This window comes from Ahaetulla prasina, chromosome 9, assembly GCF_028640845.1.
Source record: "Ahaetulla prasina isolate Xishuangbanna chromosome 9, ASM2864084v1, whole genome shotgun sequence".
Taxonomy (NCBI): Eukaryota; Metazoa; Chordata; class Lepidosauria; order Squamata; family Colubridae; genus Ahaetulla; species Ahaetulla prasina.
In genome coordinates this window covers 8,572,962-8,600,519 of record NC_080547.1, presented here as the reverse complement: position 1 = coordinate 8,600,519, position 27,558 = coordinate 8,572,962, and the positions used below count along the sequence as shown (strand labels likewise).

At 43.0% G+C, this 27,558-nt stretch overlaps 1 protein-coding gene across 4 annotated transcripts in view; it reads left to right on the top strand.

The window, feature by feature from the left end:
• Nucleotides 1-26,941, top strand: part of LOC131203770 (transmembrane protease serine 13-like) — a 32,984-nt gene extending 6,043 nt beyond the window's left edge. The window contains exons 2-13 of one of the 4 annotated variants that reach the window (XM_058194366.1): nt 2,293-2,461; nt 2,929-3,039; nt 19,636-19,758; nt 19,867-19,996; nt 20,429-20,521; nt 21,863-21,906; nt 22,334-22,493; nt 22,904-23,076; nt 23,178-23,276; nt 23,515-23,657; nt 25,380-25,532; nt 26,319-26,941. In XM_058194366.1, coding sequence (XP_058050349.1) covers nt 2,293-2,461; nt 2,929-3,039; nt 19,636-19,758; nt 19,867-19,996; nt 20,429-20,521; nt 21,863-21,906; nt 22,334-22,493; nt 22,904-23,076; nt 23,178-23,276; nt 23,515-23,657; nt 25,380-25,532; nt 26,319-26,333 — 1,413 coding nt within the window. In that variant the 3' untranslated portion in view covers nt 26,334-26,941. The other 3 variants (XM_058194364.1, XM_058194367.1, XM_058194368.1) reach the window with 3 other exon arrangements.
• The last annotated feature ends 617 nt before the right edge of the window (nt 26,942-27,558 follow it).

The following is a 27,558-nucleotide window of genomic DNA, read 5'->3' as shown; positions in this document are numbered from 1 at the left end:
CCGCCTACTGTTACCGCATGCCTCCTACCGACCCGTACGCTCACACAGAGAGGGACTTCTCAGGGTGCCGTCCGCCAAACAATGTTGGCTGGCGGCCCCCAGGGGAAGATCCTTCTCTGTGGGGGCTCCTACCCTCTGGAACGAACTTCCCCCTGGTTTACGCCAAATACCTGACCTTCGGACCTTTCGCCGCGAATTGAAAACACATCTATTTATTCGCGCGGGGCTGGCTTAAATTTTATTGGGTTTTTATTGGGTTTTAAATTTTTATTACGAATTTTAAATGGGTTTTTAGTTTTATATGTTTTAAAGTCTTAGGCCAATGGTGTAATAAGTTTTTTAAATTGGGTTTTAATTGTATATTGTATTGCTTGTTTTATTTTGGCTGTACACCGCCCTGAGTCCTTCGGGAGAAGGGCGGTATAAAAATCGAATAAATAATAAATAATAATAATAATAACTTGAGGGTCCTCCTAGAGTAGACTCTGCTCAAGGAGCAGGTAGTAATCATGACTAGGAGAGCCTTCACAAAGTTTGTGTGGTGCGCCGGTTGTGGCCCTTTCTGGATTATGAGGCCCTTTGCTCAGCCACTCATGCCCTGGTCATCTCCTGTTTGGATTATTGCAACACGCTCCACATGGGGCTACTGTTGAAGAGTATTTGGAAGCTACAATTGGTCTAGAATGCAATGGCACAGACAGTTTTGGAGGCCCCAAGGATAGCACACATAATGTGACCTGTGCTGGCTGCCGATCTGCTTCTGGGTGCAACACAAGGTGTTGTTTACTACCTTAAAGCCATTTAGGGGAGGTGTCTCAGATATCTGTGGAAGGAACCATCTTTCCCCAAAGAGACTGGCTCACCCCAGTGTTCTGGCAGGAGAGGCCTACTACGGATCCCATCAGCCAAGGAATTTCAGCTGCTGGGATCCAGGAGGAGAGCCTTTTCTACCATGGCTCCTGCCCTTTGGAACAAGAAGTAAGATCCTTTCTTTTAGCCTTCAGGAAAGGCCTTAAAACTTGGCTATGCTGGCTGACATTGAGTCCTGAAGAAGAAGCTGTTGGCTGGAGATAGTTGGTGGGCTAACAGAGAAGGCACCCCACCTCTTTGCTCTAAATCCATGTTTTTTAGTTTGTTTTAATTTTTTGTAATTTTAATATGTTCTTATACTTATAATGGTTTGATATTTGTATGTATTATACTACAAGCTGCTCAGAATTTCTTGAAACCTCAAGATGGGCCACAAAAGAATATACTACTAATAATAAGGTTGCAAGTGAATCAGAAGCTGGGAATCTGATCCTCAGAAGTGACATCAGGCCCAGCAACATTTGAGGGGGAGGTGGGGCAGGAGGTAATTGCTACTTTGCAAGCAACCAGGGCAGGATGACTGAAGGCTGAGAGCCACACTGCCCAGCACTGAGTCCTTTGGATGGCTGGGGTCCAGGCAGGTGTCCAACCAGGGACCTGGACTGGCTGGTAAGGAGATTCCTGGAGGGAGACTCCCCTGCGGGGGCAGCTTCAGTAAGCACAACACACACACTGCACCTTGCTCCTCCTAAGGAAGTCAGGGCTCACCCCTTTCAGAGCAGAAACAGCCAGAAGGAAGAGCCCTGCCCTGCCCTGCCCTGCCCTAGCCTAGCCTAACCTAGCCTAGCCTAGCCTATGGGGAACACAGCCTCTGGCAAAGATAGCGCCAGTGTCCTAACTCAGGTAGGCAGCTGGAAACTGGGCTTCTACAAAGGAGCACACTCAGTTCCTTGGCAAAGAGGTCAGTCTGGAAGCAACTCAGGAAGGGAATTCTCTTGGCCTGTGGTGCCTCTGGTAGAAAGAGTACTTGGCTGTGAATGACAAGCTTGCTGTGGGGGAAAAGAGGGGGCTTAGGACCATCACTCCTGTCCGGATGCATCCAGACTTAGATCCTTGGACCCAGGGATGAAATCCAAAAATTTTCCCTACCGGCTCTGTGGGCATGGCTTAATTGGTGGGCGTGGATTGGTGGTCAGGTGACTGAATGGGCATGGGCAATAATAATAAATAATAAAAATAATAAAGTATACAAAACTTGGGAGCGCACTGGTCTACCCGTTTGCAGCTATATCACCACCGAGAGCTTCAGGGACAGAGAAGAGGAACAACGAGGCATGGGCGGTTGGGGGAGCAGGGATTTTTGCTACCGGTTCTCTGAACTACCCGCCCCCATCGCTACTGGATCACGCGATCCGGTCTGAATCGGGAGCATTTCACTCTTGCTTGGACCTCTTTTCCAACTTTGGTCTTCTTTGCCCACAGGAAGGTCCACCGCCTTGTCAGGAGGACCTGAGCCCCGTCCTCTATGCCTTCACACCCACTGTCTCTCAAGTAGCCCCATCAGATGAGACCATCCGAGGTGCCCTCAGACCTTATGCTACAGGAACCAGACCAATCTCCACGCCCTGCATAGCTGGTGCAAGTCCAAATGGTAAGAATCTGCGAGAACCTCCTAATGAGGGTGGGTTTTGGGGTTTTTTTGGCATAAAATGATGGAGGTGAGGGTCTAGTCCAACCTCTTGCAATAGGGAAGACCCCTGAGTAGGGGACTGGGAAAGGTAGCACTGGGGGATGGGCTGAAAGAAAGAGAAGCAACCACCTGGGAAGCAGGCAGCTGGGTCTTCCTTACAGCTCCAAAGCCTCTTGTCTCTCTGCTCTGTTGTGCAAGACGGCACCTTCGGCAATCCAGGCCTCTGGTTATGAAGGGGAAGGATGGAGGAAAGCCGAATTCAGCCTGCAGTGAAGCCCAACTCTTGCCTGCTTCCCATCTCCCTCAGAGGGAGCCTGCTGGAGATTCCCAGAAGAGAAACCTCTTGCTGCTCCCACCCCTCAGTCTTTGGCTTTTCCTATGTAGAGACCTCAGCTTGTCCCACAACTCTCTTCCTTTCCTCACTGCAGCTTCCTCCAGCCCCACTGCCAAGGTATTCTGGGGAATGGGCCCGAAGAGGGTGGCCCTCATCATCTGCCTTCTCGTCCTCATTGTGCTGCTGATAGCCCTCATCCTGCTTTGTGAGTCCTTTCCTTTTCTCTTAGATTAGAATAATAGGGTTGGAAGCAGTGGTGGAATTCAGCCAGTTCGCACCACTTCGGGAGAACCGGTTGTTTTTTGTTTTTTGTTTTTATGGAAAAAGTTTTACAGAAAATTTTTTTCCCCTTTCCCCCCCCTCCCCCCCCTCCCTTCACAACCCCCCTCCCCCCCCGACTTCCCGGAACGAGCACAAGGTATAGTTAAAAATAAAACAAACATATGCTAAAAAAATTTTGTCCCAACTTAATTATACCCTACAATCATCAATTCCTAACTTCCCCAAAAACAATCAAAATAATACATCATAATCATTCAAAGGCAGTCTGATAACTCTTAGTCTGATATCTACTTTAAATATAGTCAATCCATTTTTCCATTCCTTTAAGTATCTTTCTTGCGTATTGTCTTTCAAAAAAGCTGATATCTTCGCCATCTCAGCCAAATTGGCAACTTTCAATATCCATTCTTCTATTGTAGGTACTTCTTTTTTCTTCCAGTACTGTCCTGTTAGTAATCTTGCTGCTGTTATTAGATTTAAAATCAATTTAGTCTCAATTACTGTACAGTCCGTAATAATTCCCAACAGAAAAAACTGCGGCAGGAACTTTATCTTCTTTTTCAAAACATTTTGTAAAATCCACCAAATTTTTATCCAAAAGGCCTTTATATCCTTACAAGTCCACCAAATATGAAAATATGTAGCATCATCACAATTACATCTCCAACATTTTGCTTGCATATCTGGATACATACACGATAATTTCTTAGGATCTAAATGCCATCTATAAAACATTTTATAAAAATTTTCCTCAGATTCTGTGCTCATGAATTTAACATTTCTAACCCAAATTTTTCCCAAGTTTCCAATAATATTGGCTCCTGAAAATTTTGTGCCCACTTTATCATACAGTCCTTTACCAAGTCCCTTTCAGAATCTATTTCAAGTAACACATTATACAATCTCTTTATATGCTCCTGAGACTGATTTCTAATTTGCTTTACCAAATTTCCCTCGTTCTGCTCTATACCAATTTTCTGATCTTCCTTCCATCTAGCACGTAGTTGCTCATATTGAAACCAAGTATAATTTTTCCCTTCTTCTTTTAGTACGTGCAGAGATTTTAATTGCAAATTACCTCTTTCAGTATACAAAAGATCTTTATATGTAATCATTTCCTGATTCTGTTCTATATTTATATTCTCTATTGTATGTCTAGGACTTGCCCATATAGGAACCTTATAATTTAGTTTGTAAGAGTATTTTTCCAAACACATGAAGAGCACTTCTTAACACATGATTTTTAAAGGCCTTATCCACTTTTTTGTCATAAATTAAATATGCATGCCATCCATATAGCAAGTCATAACCTTCTATATTCAAAATTCTTTCCTCCGTTAAATTAAACCAATCACTTATTGCAGAGAGAGCAGCTGCTTCATAGTATAATTTAAAATTGGGCATTTTTAAACCTCCCCTTTCCCGGGAATCTTGAATTATTTTCATTTTAACCCTAGCTTTTTTACCTTCCCATATAAATTTATTAATTCCCTTCTGCCATTCCTCAAGATTCTTATCTTTCTTAATTATTGGTATCATCTGAAAGAGGAATAAAAATCTAGGTAAAACATTCATTTTAATAGCAGCTATTCTCCCCAGCAAGGATAATTGCAATTTTTTCCAAACAATCAACTCCTTCTGAACTTTTTGCCATAAAACCTCATAGTTATTCTTATACAATTTCACATTTGAAGATGTAATATAGACCCCTAAGTATTTAACCTTCTTTACAATTTCAAATCCTGTTATTTCCTCTAGTTTTTCTTTCTATTGTCTGGCCATATTTTTTATTATCACTTTTGTCTTTTTCTGATTTACCTTAAACCCTGAAACCTTCCCATATTGATCAATTAACCGGTTGTTAAATTACTTGAATCCCATCACTGGTTGGAAGGGACCTTGGAGGTGTTCTAGTCCAACCCCCTGCCCATGGCAGGAGACCCTATAACATTCTAGACAAATGGCTGTCCAATTTCTTCTTTAAAACCTCCAGTGAGGGCACCCACAGCTCCAGGAGGAAAGCCGTTCCACTGGTTAGTTGTTCTCATTGTCAGGAAATTTCTCCTTAGTTCTAGGTTGGAACTGTAATGATCTTCCATCCATTACTTCTTGTCCTGCCCTCTTAGTTTGTTTGCTTCCAATTTATGGTGTGCAGGAATGACTTCCTGGTTCTTTCACCTACCCAGAAGTTCTTTGCTGTTATCTGAGGGGAAGGCTCAGTCCAAAGGCCAGTGTATAATTGCCTTATACACTGTAAGCCGCCCTGAGTCTTCGGAGAAGGGCGGGATATAAATGTAAACAAATAAATAAATAAATAAATAAATTTGGTGACCAAAGGAATTATCAGCACAGTTTCCATTTCTGGTGAGATCAGGTTCCATGAAGGAAGGAGTAATATTTGCAACCTGGGGATGAGTGGCCGTGGCCAGTGGCTCTTCCTTTGTGGAACTGCAATGCTCTGCTTCAGACCAAGCACTCCCTGCTTTGACAGGGGTGAGGGACAACTGCAGATCCCCCTCACTTTTCTCTTGCCTGTTGCAGGACAGGAAATACGGCTGGGTCCCTGGGAGGGAGGGTCAATCTCACTCCTAGGATTACTTTGTCTTTTTGCAAGAATGTTGCTGCCTCATATGAAGGTGTCATCCCTCCTCCCATGTTTGTTCAAAAGCTGCTCTGTCTCAGGGGTGAAATCCAGCAGGTTCTGACAGGTTCTGGAGAACGATTAGCAGAAATTTTGAGCAGTTCAGTGAACCGGTAGCGGAAATTTTGAGTAGTTCAGAAAACTGGCAAATACCACCTCTGGCTGGCCCCAGAGTGGGGTGGGAATGGAGATTTTGCACTATCCTTCCCCTGCCATGCCCACCAAGCCACACCCACAGAACCGGTAGTAAAAAAATTTGGATTTCACCACTGCTCTGTCTCCATTGTAGGCAACATCCAATACCCCTAAATCTCTTATCCTTATGCTGAGAAGGAGGAGGGCTACCCTCTTTTTGTGAGTCAAACACTGGACAGAGACTTTCTGAGCAGGGAGAGGTCCAGCCTTTCTCCTTCTCAGACATTCACAGATTGTCCTCCTATAGGGACACCAGTAGTAATTTCTGAAAAAGGAAAGCGCGTCCTCTGAAACAGAGAAATGGTGTCAATATGTGTCCCACATTTCCAAGTGGTGAGCCTCTGCAGAGCCTCAAGGAGAAAATCAGGTTAAGACCTGGTTTCATTCTTATTCCTACTCCATGGAAGTTTGCTGGGAACCCATATTGCTCATAGGACATGCCAGAAACATTTCCCTTCCGTTCTTTATTGGGTTTTTTTGAATTTTTTTTTATTTTTAAACAAACATACATAAAAACGTAACACCATCTTCAATTACAAATACAAACAGGGTGTCGGTTGGTTACAAGTCTTTTGTGCATTTTCACCATATTCATAGTTTGTAATTTATCTAATTTCACATTTTATCAATCTAGTATATATCCAAATATTTTTATCCTCATTGATCGTTTACTTAACTATGGCTATTTCTTCCCTCACTTCATACAAGATGTTCTAAAATTTAGGTTAACTTATATTGTATCAGTCATTTCATCATCATAAATCAATCCCATAATAATATATCTTTATGTTATATTTTGTATATTTCTACAATTCTTGTATTATAAAGACTTCTAGCAAACCTCATTACCATATTTTTTTTGTCTAACCATTGATAAAATAAGTTCCATATCTTATAATATTGTTTATCTTCCTGTTCTCTAATTTCAAATGTCAATTTGCTCATTTCCGCACATTCCATTATTTTCTTAATAACTTCATCCTGGTATTTTCTCATTTTTCCAATTTTTAGCAAATACAATTCTAGCCGCTGTTACTATATTCACAATCAAATATCTCAATTCTCTTATTATATGTTTCAGGTATAATCCCCAATAAGAAAACCTCTGGTTTAAAGTCTATATGCTTTTTTATCATTTTTTCCAACCACGTGTGGATTTTAGTCCAGTATCTTTTAGCTTCTATGCACGTCCACCACATATGGTAATATGAGCCCGGTATCTGATGACATTTCCAACATTTTTCAGATTTATTCTTGAAAATTCTGGCTATTCTCGTCGGGGGTAGATGCCACCTGTAAAACATCTTATACAGATTCTTTTTATATGCCGTTGACATTGACATTTTATAGTTTTTGCAACCACAGTTTTTGCCATTTCTCTAAGTCAATCCCATGTCCAAAATTTTTCCCCCAAGCAATTATTGTTTCTTTAACTTGTTCTTCTTCCAATTTAACCTCTAATAAATATCCATATAATTTTTTAATTATGTTTTCATCAGTACCTGTTAAAATTTTATCTAAATTAGTTAGATTATTATAAAAACCTTCTGTCTTAAAATCTTTATCGTATCTAGAATGGATTTGCAGGTAAGAAAACCAATTCAGCTTTATACCTTGTACTTCTAATTCTTGCATTGATTTACGTTCACCCTTTTCATTCAATAATTCACTGTATCTAACAATTTGTTCCTTTCTAAATGTTATTGAATATGAGAATGCTTCAATAGTTGATAACCAGACTGGAATTTTTAAATAATGTTGTCTCTTAATCTTCTCCCAGTTTAATAGCAAGGCCTCTCGTATAAAATGTCTTCTAAAGTTCCCCTGTGTTTTTACTTTCTTGTACCATAAGAAGGCATGCCATCCCAGATTCGGAAAAGGATTTGGTAAAGGACTGTATGTTAAAATGGGCACAGAATATTCAGGAACCAATAATGTTGGAAACTTGGGAGAAAATCTGGGTTAGAAATGTTAAGTTTACACAAGCACAGAATTTAAGGGAAAATTTTTATAAGATGTTTTATAGATGGCACTTAGATCCCAAAAAATTATCATGTATGTATCCTGATATCCAAGCGAAATGTTGGAGGTGTGACTGTGATAACGCTACATATTTTCATAATTGGTGGATTTGCAAGAAAATTAAGGCCTTTTGGATAAGAATTTGGTGGATTATTCAAAATGTCCTGAAGAAGAAGATAAAGTTCCTGCTGCAATTTTTCCTTTTGGGAATTATAACGGATTGTACAGGGATTGAGACTAAATTGATTCTGAATTTAATAACAGCAGCAAGGCTGTTGATTGGACAATATTGGAAGAAAAAAGAGCTACCTACAATAGAAGAATGGATATTGAAAGTTACTAATTTGGCTGAGATGGCTAAAATCTCAGCTTTTTTGAAAGACAATACGCAGGAAAGATATTTAATTGAATGGAAAAAATGGATTGATTATTTACAAAATAGATATCAGATTAAGAAATACCAGATTGCCTTTGAATAATTAGGAAGTATTATTTTATGTAATGGGGGGGTTGGGAAATGAAAAGATTTGGATGAGGTTAATTGGATTAGAAGGGAAAATTTTACTCTATGTTTGGTTTATGTATATAACAATACCTTGTGATTGACCCGGGAAGATGGGGGAAGGAGGGGAAGGGGTTTTGTGGGGGGGAGGGGGGAAAAAAGGGGGAAAAATGTTTTTGTTTGTTAAAACTTTTTCAATAAAAAAAAAAAGAAGGCATGCCATCCCAACAACAAATCATATCCTTCTAAAGTCAATATACTAGCATTTCTTAGCATTATCCATTCCGTGATCCACATCAAATTTGTTGCTTGATAATTCCCAATTAGACAATCCAAAACCTCCTCGTATTCTGACATCTTGCAACAATTTTAGTTTTATCCTCGCTTTTTTGCCCTGCCAAATATATTTCAACATTATTTTATTCAATTCTTCAAAATATTCTTTCCCCAACCTAATTGGAATTGTCGGGAACAAATATAAAATTCCAGGCAATATATTGATCTTAATCGTTGATATTTTCCCTATCAGTGATAATTGTAAATTCTCCCACTTTGCCAGATTGTCACTATTTGTTGTTTGAGATTGCTATAGTTATTCTCTTTAAGTGTACTACATCTTGCTGTCAAATATATTCCCAAATACTTAAACCTGCATTAATTGTGACCTGCATCTTTGATAGTTCTGCCAGTTCTTCTTTTTGTTTTATTAACGTATTTTTTGTCAAGATCTTCGTTTTATCTTCATTTATCTTCAAATCTGTTACTTTTCCGTATTCTCCTATCTATCAGTTTAGTTATTGATTCTAATGGATCTTCAAGAATAAAAATCAGGTCATCAGCAAATGCTTGCAATTTATATTCTTCCTTTTGAATTTTCATGCCTTTTATATCTTTTTCTTCTCTAATATTTCTGTTTAACACTTTTAATGTTAACACAAACAACAGGGGTGACAGTGAGCAACCTTGTCTTGTTCCTTTTTTTATTTCAATAGACTCTGTCAATTCTCCATTTAGCATTACTTTTGCTATTTGTTTATTGTAAATGGCTTCTATGGCTTGAGTAAACTTTCTACCAAAGCCCATCTGTTCCAGTTGTAGTAACATAAATCGCCAATTCACATTATCAAAGGCTTTCTGTGCATCCAGAAATATCAAAGCCATTTGCTTTTTAGGATGTGCCTCATAATATTCCAAAGTATCCAGAATTATCCTCATGTTATCTTTAATCTGTCTTTTTTGGCAGAAACCCATTTTGATCAGAATGTATAAAATTATTTAAATATCTTTTAAGTCTTTCTGCCAATATTGAAGCAAAGATTTTATAGTCTGCATTTAACAGTGATATAGGCCTATAATTCTTGATTTGTTGTGGGTTGGTATCCTCCTTTGGAATAAGTGTAATATAAGCTTCTGACCATGACAGGTAGTTTCTTTTTTGACATGACTTCATTCATGACTTCTAACAATGGGAGGCTCAACGACTCCTGTAGTGTCTTGTAATATTCCGCTGGTAGTCCATCTGGGCCTGGTGCATTTCCATTTTTTTGTTTTTTGAGTGCTTCCGTTCATTCCATCATATATTTCCTTCTAACATCATTAGAAATCTGGGGTAGGTTCACTTTCTGCAGGTATCATTTAACACTTTCCTCCTCTATATTCTCTCGCTCGTACAATTTTCTATAAAAATCTTGTGTAATTTTTTTCTTCTCTTCATTCCCATATTTAATTTGTCCTTGGTCATCCACTGGTTGTATTATTTTTCTTGATTCTCTCTCTCTTTTCTATTTGTATGCTAACCATCTACCTGGTTTATTAGCATCTTCAAAACAGTTCTGTTTAGCACTTCTAATTTTTGCGTTAAGTACTCTTTTTCTATTAACCCATTTCATGTTTAATTGTGTCCATTTTTGTTTTGATGTCCTTTTTTCGTGGAAATTTCTGTAATTCTTTCTCGAGTTTCTTGTGATCATCCTCTAGTGTTTTATAAGTTTGTCTTTTCTTAATATTTCTTTTTCTTGTATAATCTATTATCAGACCTCTAGCATAGGCCTTCATTGTATCCCATAAGTTTTGTATTGATGTGTCCTCTTTTCTATTTTCTTTAAAAAATAAAGCCAATTCTTTACAAATTCCTTTTCTTTTAATACTATGTTATTTAAGGTCCATCTGGATCTTCTCCTTTGTCCTTTCCATTTCATCGTCATTGGGTTATGATCTGTCCAGGTATTGGCTTCTACATCAATTTCTTCTATATTAGAAATCAATTCCATTGTAATCCATATGTCCATTCTAGACCATGATAAATGTCTATTTGAGTAAAAGCATCTTTTAAGTTTATTTCCTCTATCATTTTAAAGAAAGAATTCGGAAGAGTCTTTCTACTTTGCTTTGTTGTCTTCTGTGTATTGTAATCTAATTTCTCATCCACTACGCCACTGAAGTCTCCCATCATGCAAATATTTTCATAGTCCAAATTGATTATTTTCATATGTAATTTTCTATAAAAATCTTCTTGATTGTCATTTGGAGCATATATTACTATTAAAAGTATTTTCATGTTATTGTCTGCTATTTCCACCATCAAAATTCTTCCATCTTCATCTGTATAGACTTGTTCCACCGAAATTGTATCTCTTATATATAAAACTACTCCTTTTTTCTTACATTGTGGCAGTGAAGTAAATATTTTCCCTAACTTTGGCTGTACCAATAATTGTTCATGTTGCTTTTTGATATGTACTTCTTGTAGACAAATTATATCAAATTTTAATTTTTCTAATTTATGGAATATTTTTCTTCTTTTGGTAGCTAAATTAAGTCCATTTATGTTTAATGTAATCAAATTTTTCTCTTCCATGTTCATCTTTTGTAAGATGGGTTTATTGCTCTAGTCGATCTCAGTTCACGTTGTTCTTTATATTCCACAATACCACCCACTTACAACTTCTTCTTCAGTCATTGCTGAGAGTTCTTTTTGTAGTTCAATCAGTGGGTTTTCTCCTCTTGTCTCCATTTCTTTCTCTCTAAGATATTCTGTCCAAAATGCTTTGGCTTTATCAATTGAATCTATTCTATATTTTTATTGTTGCCATGTAAACACCAGGCCTTCTGGTATCAGCCATCTGTAGTTCACGCCTTTTTGAAGTAGTATTTTAGTCAAGAAATGATATTCTGTTCTCATCTCCCTCAATCTTCTCAGTATTTGCTTCAGTACTACAATTTCCTTATCCTTATATTTCAATGTTTTCTCTCTTGTAATCTGCAGTATTTGTGTTTTAATTGAATTTTTAGTGAATCCTATGTGGACTTCTCTTGGTTATTTCTCATTGCGTATCTTTTATTGACTCAAAAGATCTCATCTAAACCATTCATCATCTTTTCTTTGGTAGTTTCTAATGCTTCTGCTAGTATTTCTATCATTTTTTTCTGCCAAATTTTCTCCCTTCTCTTCTTCTATATTTCGAAATCTAAGATAAAATTCTGATCTGTCCATCTCTCATCCCAATATTCCACTCTAATCTCATTCAACCTCATCTAATCTACTGTCAATGTCTCTGATTTTTTTTGTCTCTTTGTTCTTTCTTTTCCTCAATTTTTTGGAGTCTATCCTCATATTTTTTCATCATTTGATGTATGTTCTCTACTTTTTTCATCTGTTTTTTCTGTTCTCTGTTCAATATTCTCCACTCTTGTTTGTATTTTTTGGATTCCTTGCCAAATCATCTGTAATGTCACTTCCTTTTCCTTCTCTTGTTCTTTTTCCTTTTCCTGTTGTAGCATGGTCTGTACTGATTGTTGTCCTCCAGATGGTGAGGAGGAAGGGGTCGATGTGGAAGAACCTATAGTTCTTGCCTTTCTATTCATTTCTATGAAGTAGTCTTCAGGTTCTTCTATACCTTAATCCACTTATATGTAAGACAAATATTTTCCCAAGTAACAGTAAAAAAGGGAAAGACCAAAAACAACAAAAACAAGAGAGCAAAAAAAAAAAAGAGAGAGAGAACAAAAAAAAAATATCTTCAGACTCTTGTATGTCTTAATCCAATTAACCAAAGGGGTGTTGGCCACATTCACAGTCTCCAGTCAAGGAAAGAAAGAAAAAAGCTGTAGGGAACAGGAGAAAGTTTCTTTTGTTAATTCTCAAATACTCTTTACAGCTCTCATTCCACAGTCACTGCAATCTTCTAGTTTTCAATTTCAGACTCCTGCCACTGATAGTTTCCCAGAAGAGCACCTGAATAAATAATCCTGCAAACAGTCTTTGATGCTTTCCCCACTATCTTATCTAGAATAGGCTCAGAGTTCTTGAAATGTGCACAGTTGTTACTTTTTTTAAACCAAAGAGAAAAAGAGAAACAATATTTCCAATCCACTAGATGGCACAGTGTTACTTATTTTCTCCACTTTCCCTTCTTCATATCCAATACACAATACACAAAAGAATAAAAATGGAGAAAAAAGAAAAGCTAAAAAAGTAGGCAAAAAACAGAAACAAAGAGAAATTGTTCTAAAAAGGCACTAAGAATAAAAAAAATAAAATGGAAATCTTCAGTCCAGGTTAAAAGGTAAAATCGTCCACAAACATCCACATATAAAAACAGGTTAAAAAATAGGGAAAACTACCTTAGACTCAGACTTAATTCCGCCGCTTAACTTCTCCTGTCTTCAATTTTAAATTTCTTTTAATCTCAGGGTGTTCTCTCTGATAATCTACTCAAAAATTCTCTCACCAAGCCAACACACTTTCTCTCACTCTCTGACGTTCCGGAGCTATCCCAACTTCAGCAGCTTTAATGGCTGCCTCTTTGCCGCTGGAAAAAGGACTTCTCCTGGATCAACCAGGGACTTTGCAATGTCCCTGGGATCAACAGGATGTGCCCTCCTCTATCACCATCTCTACAGGACGATGAGGTCCAAAATGGACCATCCAGCGACGAAGGTATCGATGGCGATCTTGAAGCTTCAAGATCGCCTGTTGTACCGTTGCGACGTCAGCTCCACCCTTCCATTCTTTATTGTTGACTTTGGAATCTATATACAGGAAGAGAAGGCGATTGAAGGAAAGCACCTGAATGCCAAGACTCTGTTTGTCTCCCTCTCCTCCTCCTCTTCCATTCATACAATGGATGGAAACTAATCAAGGAGAACAACCCAGAACTAAGAAGAAATTTCCCAATAATGAGAACGACTAACCAGTGGAATGTATTGCCTTCAGAAGTTATGGGTGCTCCATCACTGGAAGCTTTTAAGAAGAGACTGGACAGTCACTTGTCTGAAATGGGATAGACAGGTTTCACCTAATTTGTATTTGTCTATCTGGTTTTTCATGCCTAAGTGTAAAACGTTACTTTTCTTTAGATTACATATCATTTTATTAGATAGGGCCCAGTGTTCAAGTCTGTCAGGATCAGTAGTGGGTTCTACTTACCTTTGCTACTGGTTTGGAACTGTGAGCGTGTGCATGCGTGTTTCGCTTGTGTGTGGTACTTCTGTGCATGCACAGAGGATCCGTGATGACGTCTGGGCAGGTGGGCAGAGCCTCCCACCACTGCCACTACTGGTTTGCCCAAACCAGGGCAAACTGGTAGAAACCCACCACTGGTCAGGATCCATTTGGATCCTGAGGCTATCATCTGCAAATTTGATGAGTCCCCCTTCTATTCCTCATCTAAGTCGTTTATGAAGATATTGAAGAGCCTAACCCTAACCCTAACCCTAACCCTGGACCTAAAACAGAACCTTGAGGTACCCCACTGCTTACTTCCCTCCATGTAGATGTATTACAATTAAGGATCACATATTGAGTATGGTTTGTCAGCCAGTTGCAAATTCACCTGGTGGTGATGCTGTCTATCCCACATTTTTCTAGTTTACCAAGAAGTAAACAAGAAGTAGGTTATCGTCTATTTTGTCAAATGCTTTACTGAAATCCAAGTACAGTAGGTCCAGACAATTTCGCTGCCCTTCTCCAAAGCTGCTCAGAAGTATAGTGTCCGGAACTGGCCAATGCAAAATAAATTGAAATGATTCATTATGTGTTTTGGAAATGATAATTATTTATTTATTTATTTATTTATTTATTTATTTGATTTCTATACCGCCCTTCTCCCGAAGGACTCAGGGCGGTGTACAGGCAAGAATAAAACAGACGGTACAATATACAAATTTAAAATGCAGTTAAAAAACTTATTTTAAAATTGGCCTGAGAAGTAAAATATATAATAAGCTAAAAAACCCCATTTAAAATTAATTTCTAAGAATTTAAAAATTTGTTAAAATCAATTTAAGCCAGCCCCGCGCGAATAAAAAGATGTGTCTTCAGTTCGCGACGGAATGTCCGAAGGTCAGGTATTTGGCGTAAACCCGGGGGAAGTTCGTTCCAGAGGGTGGGAGCCCCCACAGAGAAGGATCTTCCCCTGGGGGCCGCCAGCCGACATTGCTTGGCGGATGGCACCCTGAGAAGTCCCTCTCTGTGAGGCGTCTGGTCGGTGGGAGGCATGTGGTAACAGCAGGCGGTCCCGTAAGTACCCAGGCCCTAAGCCATGGGCGCTTTAAAGGTAGTAACCAACACCTTAAAGTGCACTCGAAGGCCACAGGTAGCCAGTGCAGTCTGTGCAGGAGCGGTGTTATATGGGAGCTACGGAGCTCCTTCTATCACCAGCGCAGCTGCATTCTGACTAACTGAAGCCTCGAGTGCACTTCAAGGGAGCCCCATGTAGAGAGCATTACAATAATCCAAGCGAGAGGTAACGAGCGATGAGTGACCGTGCACAAGGCATCCCGATCAAGGAAGGCGCAACTGCCGAACCAGGCGAACCTGGTGGAAGGCCCCCTGGAGACGGCCGTCAAATGATCTTCAAGCGACAGCCGTTCATCCAGGAGGACACCTAAATTGCACCCTATCCTTTGGGGCCAATAACTCGCCTCAACAGTCAGCGCGGCTGCAGCTGACTGAATCGGGGTGCCAGCATCCACAGCCACTCCGTCTTGGAGGGATTAAGCTTGAGCCTGTTTCTCCCCATCCAGACCCGTATGGCTTCCACACACCGGGACAGCACTTCAACAGCCTCATTGGGGTAGCCTGGGGTGGAGAAGTACAGCTGGGTGTCATCAGCGTACAGCTGGTATCTCACCCCAAAGCCACTGATGATCTCACCCAACAGCTTCATATAGATGTTGAACAGAAGGGGCGAGAGAATCGACCCCTGCGGCACCCCACAAGTGAGGTCCCTTGCGGTCGACCTCTGCCCCCCTGTCAACACCGTCTGCGACCGGTCAGAGAGATAGGAGGAGAACCACCGATACACGGTGCCTCCCACTCCCCCCAACCGGCGCAGCAGGATACCATGGTCGATGGTATCAAAAGCCGCTGAGAGATCTAATAGGACCAGGGCAGAGGAATAACCCCTGTCCCTGGCCCTCCAGAGATCATCCACCAATGCGACCAAAGCTGTCTCCGTGCTGTACCCGGGTCGGAAGCCGGACTGGAACGGGTCTAGATAGACGGCTTCATCCAGGTATTGGGGTAGCTGTCGCGCCACAGCACTCTCTACAACCTTCGCAACAAAGCGAAGGTTGGAGACTGGACGATAATTACCCAAAATAGCTGGGTCCAGGGAGGGCTTCTTGAGGAGGGGTCTCACCACCGCCTCTTTCAAGGCGGCAGGGAAAACCCCTTCCAACAAAGAAGCGTTGATAATCTCCTGGATCCAGCCTCGTGTCACCTCCTGAGTGGCCAGTACCAGCCAGGAAGGACACGGGTCCAGTAAACATGTAGTGGCGTGAAGTCTCCCCAACAACCTGTCCACGTCCTCGGGAGCCACAGGGTCAAACTCATCCCAAATGGACTCAACAAGACGTGTCTCCTCTCCCTTGCTTGGATCATCCCAATTTCGGTCCAGACCATCCCGGAGCTGAGCGATTTTATCATATAGATAACCACTAAACTCCTCAGCACGTCCCTGCAACGGGTCATCCCGCACCTCCTGATGAAGGAGAGAGCGGGTCACCCGAAACAGGGCGGCCGGGCGGTTATCTGCCGACGCAATGAGGGTGGAGGCATATGAGCGCCTCGCCTCCCTCATTGCCACTAGGTAGGTCCTAGAATAGGACCTAACTAGTGTCCGATCAGCTTCGGAACGGCTGGACCTCCAGGTGCTCTCTAGACGTCTTCTCCGGCATTTCATCTCCCTCAGCCCCTCGGAGAACCAAGGGGCCAAACGAGATCTGCGCCGGGTCAGAGGTCGCAAAGGCACGACACGGTCCAAGGCCCCAGCCGCGGCCCGCTCCCAGGCCGCAACTAGTTCCTCAGTCGTGCTGTGACCCTCTCTGTGCCAGATGTCTGGCTCCTTCTGCTCCTTGGGGTGTGAGATATTTCATGAATGTGCCTAGGATTGGACTTAGATCATTTTGAAAACCAGCATCTGACCCCTGGCAAACTACAAAAATATATACCACCAAATAAAGACTGAATGCACCAATTATCACATCAAACAAGACGAAAACCTTCTGCGCAAGAAATCCAATCACGCCTTCTATAATTTTATAAACAACAAACTTAAAGACTTGACATCCATTCCACCCCAAAAGGACCTAACAGTAAAGAATGTAATGATGAAGCAGTTAAAGCCAACCCCTTTAACACATTCTTTTGCTCAGATTTGTAAACAGCAATGGCTCATGCCCAACATTCCCTAGTTGTACCACAAATAATTACAATGATCTAACACAAATAGATTTCACAGAAGATAACGTTGAAAAGGCACTACGCAGCCTAAAACCATCTCTATCTATGGACTATGTGCATACTTCTTAAAAAAGCTTTCCACTGCTATAGCTGAACCCCTAAGCATAATCTTTGAAAAATCTTTCAGGACCAGCTCCCTACCCAACCTATGGTCACTAGTCATGGTCATCCGTATCTTCAAAAAGAGAGTCCCCAGCCTAGTTGAAAATTACAGACCAATCTCTTTTATGCTGCGTCACCTGCAAAGTCATGGAATCAATTATTAATCAATCCATTACCCTTCACTTAGAAACAAACAACCTACTCTCTAACAAACAATTTGGTTTCAGAAAAAAAAATCCTGTAATCCTCAACTTCTACACTGCAGAAACATATGGACTACAAAACTGGACCAGGGCAAAGCAATAAATGCAATTTACATAGACTTCTGTAAAGCCTTTGATTCAGTGATACATGACAAGCTACTTCTAAAACTAAAATCCTATGGCATCTCTGGACCCCTCCATAATTAGATAGCTGCATTCCTGTCAAACAGATGTGGTCAAAATAGGGAGCGCCCTATCAAATCCTGCACCTGTTAACAGCGGTGTCCCCCAAGTCAGCCTTCTAGGACAACACTCTTTATACTTTATATAAATGACCTTTACGATCATATAATAAGCAACTGCATTCTCTTTGCCGATGATATAAAACTATCTAACACCACCAACAATGCTGCTATCTTCAAAAAGACCTTGACTTTGTGTCAGAATGGTCAAACAATTGGCAACTCCAAATCTCAACTAACAAATGCTCTGTCTTACACATTGGCAAAAAGAATCAGAACACCAAATACAAGCTGAGTGGTCACAACCTTTTAGATGACCCTCACTCTGTCAAGGACCTTGGAGTACTCATATCTAATGATCTAAGTACCAAAGCCCACTGTAACAACATCACCAAAAAGGCATTAAGAGTTGTAAACCTAATCTTGCATAGCTTCTTCTCTGATAATATTACGCTACTAACTAGAGCATACAAAACATTTGCTAGACCAATTCTCAAATACAGCTCATCTGTCTGGAACCCGCACTGCATATCGGACATTAATACAATTAAGCATGTTCAGAGATATTTCACGAGAAGAGTCCTCTACTCCTTTACTCGCAACAGAATACCTTATGCCACTAGATTTGAAATCCTGGGCTTAGACAACTTAGACCTATGCCACCTTTGGTATGACCTAAGCGTAACTCATAAAATTATCTGGTACAATGTCTTACCTATCAGTGACTACTTCAGCTTCAATCAGAAATAATATATGAGCACACAATAGATACAAACTTAAAAGTGAACCGCTCCAAACTCAATTACAGAAAATATGACTTCAGCAACAGAGTGGTCAATGCCTGACTCTGTAATTTCATCCCCAAACCCCTAAAATTTTAACCTTAGACTGTCTACTGTTGACCTCACCCCATTCCTAAGAGGTCTGTAAGGGGCGTGCATAAGTACACCAGCGTGCCTATTGTCCCTGTCCTAGTAGTACCTTTATTTGTATTCATTTCATGTATTCAAATCATGTTTATACTTACATATATTATCTAATATGGGCTTGACAAAATAAGTAAATAAAATAAATAAATAACTGCTGGGGCTGGGGCACCAGCTGGTTTTAATAGCATAGACAATGAACAGATGAGAAATGAACAAACCACAGAGGTCCACAATTTCTGGGCTACAGAGCACTTTCCCTGGAATCAGGGGTGTTCTGCTAGTATCCTTGGCATTATCATATTTTACTTAAAAGCAAACTTTCACGAGCTGCAGCTGACTTCATCAGATATATGGATAAAGTTTTGTGGTCAGAAACGATGCTACCAGACTCCATTTGATTTTTGGCTACCCTCGACTAAAATAGATCTTCTTTAAAACTTTCCACCCTAGAGACTCTTCTGTGGTGATGCCTGCACATCACGATGCTGAGGAATGATCTCTGGCACAAATGCTACTTCCAATTCTCTGCAAGAGTCTCTGGAGGGAACATATCTGCCACATGCTGCCTGATAACAATAAGAACTGGGAACTTGTTCAGCGGGCAGTGCCAATGTTGAAGACATGCAGTTGCAAGTGCCAGGCATTCCTCCTTGCAGTCTAGATAGGACACAGTTAATCCAAAGAGTGAGAAGCTCAGAAGCGCTAATCAATAGTCTTTATGAGAAGGAAAACTGAGACGATACACAAGAATTTCAACAAATCCCTTATTTGTTTATTTCTCCCATTTTCTATGTGGAGAGGGGGGCATCTGCAATGGTTCCCTGCTTGGTAGTCTGGAGTCTGGATTCCTTTTGTCAATGTAAGAAATAACCCTCCTACCTAAAAACTCACCTAAGCCTCAATTTGTTCATTGTTCTTGCTTGTGTCCTACTCCCAGTTTTGTTCTGGCGGTCCAGCACAGGCATTGTGTACAAGCAACCAGCAGAGAGCTGCAGTGACCATGCTGTGCGGTGTGATGGGGTTCCTGACTGTTCTCAGAGGAGCGATGAACTGGATTGTGGTAAGGCCGGAAGGTTTTGCGGAGTCGGATGACGGAACTTGGGCTGGGAGGCTTCTTCCCTCCCAGGAATGCCCATTCAGGTTCTTTCTGTTCTCACCTGTTCTGCAGTGCGCTTTGCGTGGAACCAGTCCTTGCTCCATGTCTACTCAGGAGCAGAGAGGGAGTGGCTGCCTGTTTGCAGCCAAGCCTGGACCGAGGCCTTCTCCCGAAAAACCTGTCAGCAGCTTGGATTCCTTAAGTAATTCTGAGCCTCCTTGTAAGGTGGGGAGGGAATTCACTGAAGGAAGGAGAGAAGCTCCTGTCTTTTGTTAGCCTGTGGCTTGTTTTGCTGGTCCTGTTCATGTGCAGAGTGCCCTGGTGGCAACTTTTCAAGCAGTGGAAAGAGCTGTTTGTGGACTGCACTCCTTCAGTGCAGGGAGGGGGGGACTTCTTGTGAGGAAAATAGATGTGGCTTTTCTTAAACTGAGAATCTTGGGGGACTGCATGCTGTGCCAGGGATGTTTTGTAGTACAGATAATGTTGAGTTTTTAGTCACTGTCCGCTCCTGGCCGAACTGTGTCCATTAAGGCCTGGCCTGCCAGGTGCTGGGGAGCTACTCCATAGCTGCTCTGTGCAGCAAAACAGCTCTCTCCAGGCATCCTTTAGCTGCAACTCTTTTCTGCCTCCCTAGCGCTTCCGACACAGAATATGTCCCTCTGGCGTTTCCTGGGGAAAGTCTCATGGCTGGCAAGATGCGAAAAACCATTCAGCAGAGCCTCAACAGGTAACGGGCTGCTTGGGGTGAGGTAGTGGGTTGGAAGGAAGCCTCCTCCATTGTGGCTCCCGCCGAGTGCTGGCAGATCCGCACCATTCAGGGCAGATGGACTCAGGGGGCTTCCTGGCCAAGGACAGCTTGGTCTGCTAGAGCCAATGCTGCTGCATACCCATAGCTCCCTGGGCAGAAGGGATGCCCTTGGCTCAGTGCTCCTGAACCTCAGGTGCCATAGAAGATCACAGACCTGGTAAGTTTTGTGATTCATTGGTAGTGCATCAATGCACATGCACAAAGACACACAAAATGCTACTCTTCCAACTGAGAAATGGAAAAAACCTAGCTCATCTTTGACTGGCTTGTTCATTATTTGGCCAAAAAGTGCTTAGGAAAAGATAGTTTGCCAGGTGTTGTCTGGGACCAGAGCCCTCTGCTATGCCCTATTGTTACTGAAGACATCAGTTTTCTATAAGGAACAAGATCCTAGTACATCAATAGAGTAATGAAAAATTAGAACATTCACACCTTGCAAAGTGTGACCCTCAAGACGGAGTGTAACAATTAGTGTTTAGTTAAGCTCTTACTCATACTTTGGTGGAAGGTGCTTGATCCTCCTGTTTGGAATCAGTACCAGAGGTGCTTTTCTGCCAAAATCCAAATTCTGCTGTCATTTGGCACTTGACTTTGTAGCGCTCCCCCCACCCCTAAATATCTTCCGTTTTCTCCCATCCTCCGCCCCTTTTTTTTTTGTTTTGTTTACATTTATACCCCGCCCTTCTCCGAAGACTCAGGGCGGCTTACAGTGTATAGGGCAATAGTCTCATTCTATTTGTATATATTTTTACAAAGTCAACTTATTGCCCCCCCAACAATCTGGGTCCTCATTTTACCTACCTTATAAAGGATGGAAGGCTGAGTCAACCTTGGGCCGGGCTTGAACCTGCAGTAATTGCAGGCTTTGTGTTCTTAATAACAGGTCTTAATAACAGGCCTTACCAGCCTGAGCTATCCGGCCCTGTAGACTTGACCATCTATAGACTTGACCATCTATAGGTGGCAGATATCACTTGGTGCAGGCAGGGACCACAGCACTACACTTCAAATCTCCTTCATCAAGGGCTTGAACCATTTGTCCTCAGCTTCATCTGTGGGAAGTCAGTGTGAAGGGACTCCCCTGTCCCTCATTGCTCTTTGCAGCTTTCCTCTGATTGGGCCCTCGAAAAGACAGGTCTTTCTTCCAGACAGGCAGACCAACTTGGGGGATTCTGAGCATTCCCCTTGGCTGGTGAAAGACCCCATTTGCTGCAGGCTCCGTTTCTCACTTAACCTCTGATTTGTGGATCTCTTCTACAGCTCCCAGTGCCATTCTGGAAAGCATGTTTCTCTCCGATGCACAAGTAAGGAGACAGAGGAAGCTGGAAGTGGGTGGGCCCGGCTCTGACCCCGAGCGGCTTTTGTATTTCTGCACCATAGTTAAGGAGGGATGAGGTCGTGCCCTAGGGCTGACCTGCTCAGGCTAGGTTCAGCCCCACTCTTTCTCCTTCTTTCATAAGTTCCTATCTCAAGAGATCAAAGCAGCATGCAAAGCCACGCCACCCAGTGCCCCTACCTTCTGGGGCAGTACAGAGAATACTGTCTTCACACTTTGAAAAGCAATAAAAGCATCATGGAGCAGAACCTGTCAGAGAACTACCCTTGAAAACTTAGGACACGCACATCATGTGGGAGCCAGGCCGGGGGCCAAAGGGTTGGTGTGGTGCATGTGTGCGTGGAGGGCTTGTCTGTGCTCCCCCAACTGAGGTTCTTGGATGTTTCTCCCTACAGACTGTGGGCAACGGATATCTGGCCGCATTGTGGGAGGCACTGAAGCACCTGCCAGTAAATGGCCTTGGCAAGTGAGCCTCCAATATGGCTCTGCTCACATCTGTGGTGGCACTATCATTGATGCACAGTGGGTGCTGACCGCAGCTCACTGCTTCTTCATGTAAGGCCAACCTCTGGATTAACTTGGGAGGGCAGTGGGATGCCTGTAGAAAGGAAACTCCCACCAGGATGTCTGCCAGAAGGAGGAGCCCAAAGGGCCAGGCTACTGCAGAGAGACAGAACTTCACACCTGGGCTCTGTCCATTATTCTACCTGGCATTTCTTGAGACCCAGCAAAAAAACGAGGACAACCCCATCCCCATAACTGTCTAATTCTCATCAGAGTCTTCTTTTGGATCAATTTGCTGTCTCAATTTGAATAATTAAATTGGATTGATTTTCCAAAACAACCCTTTGTGTAGGATCAGGGTTGATTCCCACATCCCTCATCTCAGAGAAATCTCCCTCTGGATATCTATGCCTGAGCCAAAGGCAAAGACTCTTGTAACCTTTTGCCTTTGGACTTTTTAGAAATAGTGTGAAAATACTGGACGAATGGAAGGTATATGCTGGCACCTCGGATCTCAAGCAGACGAAGGAGGGGATCCTGGTCTCTGAGGTCATCATTAATGCTAATTACAGTGATGATCACGATGACTATGACATTGCCCTGATGAAACTCTCCCAGCCCTTGGTCCTCTCAGGTGAAGTTCTCAAATGCCTCCTGAGCGGCTCAGCTCAAATGCTAGTAGACCTCTTTTTCTTTCTTCAAGGAAGGGCTCACTTGCTCATCCCTCTTTTCCAGCTCAGGTTCGCCCAGCTTGCCTTCCCATGTCAGGCCAAAGGTTTCTTCCTGGGAGGGCCTGCTTCATTACAGGCTTTGGCAAAATCAGTGAAAATGAAGGTAAGGTGGGCGAGTGAACCTCGTTTGCTAGACACAGAAAAGGTGAGCTTTCTCCTCACTGGACATCTAATAAATGCTAGGCAGTCACCTGCTAATATGCTTGAGGAGTGGGGTGGGGACTCCTTAGCTATAATGAATTTTTTCCATCTGAGATTCTATGACCAAACTCGATTCCCGCAAGGGAGGCTGAGGGGTATCCAGGACTTTCTTTTCATCACATAATTTTTGCCTTTTGCAGAGAATACATCACCCAAGCTGCGGGAAGCAGAAGTGAAAATCATTGACTATCGGCTGTGCAACAGCCATAATGTCTACGAGGGATTCTTGACGCCCCGGATGATGTGTGCTGGGTTTTTGCAAGGGGGCAAAGACTCTTGCCAGGTAAAAGACATTTCATTGCCTGAAGAGAAAGTGGAAGAGTTCTCCTATGCAACCTCAGACTGATGCAACAAGTTACAAGTCTGGCATATTTTAGTGACTTGTAAATTTTCCCACACCAACTGAGATGGAGATAAGGAAAGGTCATTAGGAAGATGGCAGCAAAAGTCCTCAAGGAAAAGAAAGCTGCTCATCCAGTCTGTGGTTCCATGTGTATTCCTTGAAAGCAGATGCAGAACCTAAGACCAAAGTCCAATCCCTGGGAAAGGGATTGAAAGGGATGGCCTCAGGACATGTGAGACTTGCTTGGAGGACATGCTTTTATATTCAGTGTTCCCAGTTAGAGCTGCCTCCTCCTCGAGGACTCCAATCTCCGCTGTGTCAGGGTTCCAAGTAACACCCCCAACAAAATCAAACCCCGAGGCTTGAAATTCCTCAAGGCTAACCTTTATTGGAGATGTCATATTGGCACATCTGGGAAAATCCAAATCTGAGAGCTTCCAGGTTTTCCACACCCAAAAGAAAGTTCAAGACCTTGCCCCTCACCCACATATCCACCACACATCCAATCATGTTCGTTCCGGAACAGAAGATATCTTCTCATTCTTCTCAGCACAGCTGCAAGGCCCCTTGGCCTTGACTTTCTATAAAGAATTTTATTTTGATTACATGTCTTCTTCACTCTGTACCAGTGATGGTGAACCTTTTTGCCGTCACATGCCAAAAGCAGGGGGAGCACAGGGGGGCTGCGCGTGCATGCCCACACCCATAAGTCAATGTTCTACGCCCCCCCTGCGCATGTGTGCGTGACCCCCCCAAGCTCCCCATGCTTTTGGCATGTGATGGCCCAGTGGGCCCATTTTTCCCCCTCCCCAGGCTCCAAAGGCTTTCTTGGAGCCTGGAGAGGGCAAAAATGGCCTTCCCCACCTTCCTGGGGATGAGCTTTTGCAATTTTGGCCCACAACACTCCTGCCCTCCCCCCCCAGTAGGATGGGTCTTTCAAATTCAGAATTACCATTGCTATCACTTTTAAAATATTCAAATGTGCTACATCTTCCTCATTTAAATTAGCTTTAAAATGATTTTATTGCTCTGATTTAAAAAAAAAATCTACAAACGTGACAGCATAGTATTCAAACTAGAACTATAGCTTTAAGGTACTAATCTTAAAATGAAACCATGAAAAAAACCCACTTTTCTATCATCCCCACTGAGCACAATATTGTTTCAGAAAATAATTTCTGAAGAGTTAGTGGCATTGTATTATGCAACTATACTGACTTCATTTAGATGATATTTCACTAATTACAGACAGATAAGCTGATGGAAATATCCATGCTAAAAAAGAAATGGGCTAATCCAAAGGTGCCACCTGCAAAGGTAGCGGTGGCTGCATGTTGTGCTGTGACAGACCCTCAAACTCACTGCCAGAAGAGCTTCCTCACCTCGACAGACATTTGGCATTTTTTTCATAGAAAACTAGATTTTTGCCACAGGAAAGTTAGATGGACCACCAGGGAACATTGTTGATGGCACACCAACACACTTCATAAAAGATGGAAGGCATTCCCCTTGCAGGACACGGAAGCACCTTCCACTCAGGACTGGGCCCATTTTTTATGAAACCGCAATTCTGGGCTTACCAGTGGTATAAATTACCAAACCCCGGAACGTGAGGTGGGGGATTGTTACCCTCAGTTCCCTAATGCCCGTCTCTTTGCCTAGGGTGACAGCGGTGGCCCCTTGGTTTGTCAGGACAATAATCGATGGTACTTGGCTGGGGTCACCAGCTGGGGAACTGGCTGTGGCCAGCGAAACAAGCCAGGCGTCTATTCCCAAGTGACCAAGTTTCTTGGTTGGATTTACAGCCAAATGGAGGTGAGAAGGTCCTTGCTCGCTTGCTCACTCGCTTAAAGGGATGTAAAGAGGGGAATTCAGGTGGAATGCAGAAGTTGGAAATGGGCATGGAAAGAAGCTAGAGCAAGAGGGACATTTGCACCCACTCCCCTGACAAGCTTCATTAAACATGGGGCAGAAGCAGGCTTAATTGAGCTGCCCACCTGATGTGGCAGGGATTTGGTTTAGGCCTGGCTGTACTTGGCATCCTCCAACCTGCTCTCTGGGAGAAGCACTGAACCTTACCTTACCTTTCCCAGGGAACATCCAAGCACAGGGCCTCCTTTCACTATGCAGCCACCAGGGAGAGGCAAAACAAGCAGAAATGACCAGGAGTGGGAACTTGCCCTCCAACTCAGATTACACATAACTGGGGGATGTGGGGTGGCATCTTCCTTTCTCTCAGAAAAGGGGGACGTGGGGAGAAGGTAGCAGCCTCTCAGCTGCCTGGTTCTAGCTTGAGGCACAGCAAAGGAAGGTTCACCTCCCAAGGATTGGGAGAGGTGAGCTATTCAGGCTGTGCCAAGGGGTCGCTGCAGATTTAAACAGCAGTCCTGAGACAGCAATACTGCTTATGCGCTGTTACCATTAGCCAGCGATTTTGCTTAGCCAGGAGTGTTTCCCTTTCCCCTTTGACCCTCAGCTGGCACTGGCTGAACAGAGGCTTGCTTGCTACTCTGTGCCTGGGATGGATTTTCTCCCACCAGGCCAGAGGCTGTTTCTAGGCTTCTTCAGGATTCCCCTCTTTTTTCCTGTCTTGCCTTGCAGAATCAAAGCCTCTAGAAGATGACAACCGCACCCCTTTCTGGGGAAGCGGAACAAGATTGTGAAGGTGGGGCGACTGCACCTTCTTGCCCTTGGTTTGCAAGGACACCGGTGGGGCAGGGGACAGCTGGGCTCCTCCCAATGTTCTCTGGGTCCCCCAGGCTGCTCTTGGAACCAGCTGGGGACTCTGGTTTGAAGGATGCTGCTGGTGCTGAAGCTGGAGCCAAGTGCTTAGTGAGACACGCTGGGGCAGGATGGGATGACCTTGCCCCGTGGGAGTGCCTTTCTGAGATCTGATCACGTGAGCACCAGAGAGTGCCGACTACGGAGCTCTCAGCAAACAGAACAGGGTCTGCTGCAACCCTTCCTAGGGCAAGATCTGGCTGGCAGCACTACAGGCCCCTGGAAACTGGACTTGCTAGAATAGCCCTCTGCTGCCTCACCACTTCAGGGCTTCTGTACCTTTGCCTTGGTGGCCCACTATGACTCCTCCCCTGGAGAAAAGGAGCTGCACAAGGAACATGCATGTAAACCCTGCCGTTGACTTTCCACTCCCCAAGCACATATCTCCTTTCCTCTCTCAAGCCTTTTCCTGAAAAGTAACACCTTGTTTGCTGAAAATAGAACTGCCAGTTTGGGCCTGCTTATTTTCCAGATTCCTTGCCCCAATCTGCTTTTCTGAATCATGGTGGCAGTTGACCCTTGCTGCCTCCTCTTCCTCTTCCCGGTCATCTTCTCTTTCTCTCTCTCCTGTGATAGGTGGGAAAGGACCTCTAACAGCTAAGCCAGAGAGGGTCTTCTTGAGTTCCATTGTTGGCAGTTCAGGGATTACATTGGCTGGTATTATAATTTGAGCCAGTCTGAAAGCCGGTTTGTATTTGTGCATGTGTGTGTTAGATTAAAGGTTCTAAGACACGAGGAAAAGCAGAGGAGGCAGAGGAGCCTAGAGGTACCTCTTGCCTTAAGCAACCATGGCCAGCAGTGCTCAGCAGAGGCCCCCAGTCGGTGTCAAGTCAGGCCCTTCCATTCCCTCCTCTGACCCTTTAGGGGGTGTGTGACCTTTCCCCATCTGTGGCCAAGCTAATGCATCTCATAAGCAGCCCACTTGGTAAAAAAGACACTCACTGGTCAAGGTACGGCAGGAGTGGGGAGGGGGGAGCATATGGACCCTGCCTGGGCTTTTATAGGCTGCTTGCCTGCCTCTCTGGCTACACACCTTCAAGTCCACCAGCTAGATCCTGAA